Source organism: Belonocnema kinseyi, chromosome 2 (genome assembly GCF_010883055.1).
Source record: "Belonocnema kinseyi isolate 2016_QV_RU_SX_M_011 chromosome 2, B_treatae_v1, whole genome shotgun sequence".
Taxonomy (NCBI): Eukaryota; Metazoa; Arthropoda; class Insecta; order Hymenoptera; family Cynipidae; genus Belonocnema; species Belonocnema kinseyi.
This window is the reverse complement of record NC_046658.1, coordinates 116,165,654-116,167,481: the sequence shown is the minus strand read 5'-3', so window position 1 is coordinate 116,167,481 and position 1,828 is coordinate 116,165,654. Positions and strand designations below refer to the sequence as shown.

The 1,828-nt window shown below is 35.9% G+C and overlaps 1 protein-coding gene across 1 annotated transcript; it reads left to right on the top strand.

Annotated features, from left to right (window-relative positions):
• The first annotated feature begins 271 nt into the window (after positions 1-271).
• Positions 272-1,606, top strand: LOC117182958 (collagen alpha-1(I) chain-like). The gene is made up of 3 exons (XM_033376076.1): positions 272-320; positions 454-855; positions 1,071-1,606. The coding sequence occupies exons 1-3, from the start codon at positions 272-274 to the stop codon at positions 1,604-1,606; spliced, it is 987 nt and encodes a 328-aa protein (XP_033231967.1).
• The last annotated feature ends 222 nt before the right edge of the window (positions 1,607-1,828 follow it).

The following is a 1,828-nucleotide window of genomic DNA, read 5'->3' as shown; positions in this document are numbered from 1 at the left end:
TTGTGTATAAGAATTAGATTGAAAAATTATAACAATAAACTGATATTGTCAAATTCAATTATCTAAATGCATACAATGAAAATTTGTAAAATTTATGAAGGATGTATATGTGAGTGTAATAAATATTATTCTTACACCCTATCTCATAATTCTACGTACAATATTTCATGCTAAATAATAAGATATCGATAAGTATATATATATCGTTCTTCTTAAATTTCATCAGTTACAGCGTCATTTTCGAGGAGTCAGTTTCCTCTAATTCGAGAAAATGAAGTTCTTCCTTCCTGCTCTTCTTTTTGCCTCTACGATATTCGTTGGTAAGTATAAAAAATAAACCACAAAAGTTATTCTTTGTCTTGCCCTTAAAATCTCACACCATATTTATGATTTTATATTATTCTATATATTGCAAATTAAGTTTATCGCTACATATTGAAAATTTTTCCATAGATGCTGTTACAGCCGAGTCCAGAGAGCATGAACACCACGACCACAAGAAGCAAGAAGGACACGGTGGTGCTGGAGGCCATGGACATTTAGATCATGCTCATGGACACCATGAACCCCAAAAATCCCATCAACACCATGAACACCAAAATCATCAAGCTAAATATGGAGCACCTAAAAAGTCTGAATACGATAAACAAGTAGAAAAATATAAGACAGTGATGGCACATCACCATGGTCATATAAACCATGAAAACAAAAGACATGCTGGACATATTAAAAAGCATAAAACAACTGGATCGCCTCCACCAATTGGATTGCCTGGGCCAAACGGATTGACTGGACCACCAGGATCGATTGGACAACTTACCTCACCAAATGGATATCCTGCATTCGGACAGTATGGTAATGGTCTGCACAAAATCTAACTTTCGGACAACAACCCTAGGTGAAAAAGTTATATATGGTTCATATATAATTGAAAAACACTGATATTCTTCATTTGCCCACTATATATAACCATACATAAATTTTTCATCTGGCACTCGTAAATCATGTATCGCAAAATTATTTACCAATTGTAACGCCTGTATAAAATCAACAATTAATAAATCCTACAGGATATGGGACGCGTTCACCATTAGGGCAAACTCAACAAGCTTTAAATCCCACAAGAATTAGAATGCCCACAGCAGCTGAGACGCTTTTACCAGCTGGAATGGCCTTACAAAATCAAGCCCCTTTGTATCCTTCACAAGCCGGAATAGCAGGATCATTGGGAACACAAGGAGCACAAGGTCAATATCTTGGAATAGGTCAAACACAAACACAAAGTCTAAATCCTGCACTAGGTCAAAGTCAAACACAAGGTCTAAATTCTGGACTAGGTATAAATCCGCAAGCTCAAAGTCCTGGACTTGGTCTTAATCCTACACAAGCTCAAAGTTCTGGACTTGGTCTAAATCCTACACAAGCTCAAAGTTCTGGACTTGGTCTAAATCCTTTACAAGCTCAAAATTCTGGACTAGGTCTAAACCCTACACAAGCTTTAAGTTCTGGACTAGGTGTAAATTCAGTGCAAGCTCAAAGTACTGGGCTAGGTCTAAGTTCTATGCAGGCTCAAAATCAAGGATTAGGAGCTGGGGGAGCATGGTAATAAGCAGCTCAGAGGTTCCAGGAGTGGGTTTTACATTAAAAATGTTGTCACATTTTTTATCTGGACCTTTTGTAAATCATGTGATATTGTTGAAAATAAAATATTATGTAATCACAAGATCTTTTAGGTTTATTTTTATGCCTAATAGTGTTATCATCGTCAAGTATTATGCACTATTTCTCTTTTTTAAGGATTCATATCTCCAGATAATGAAGATAAAGT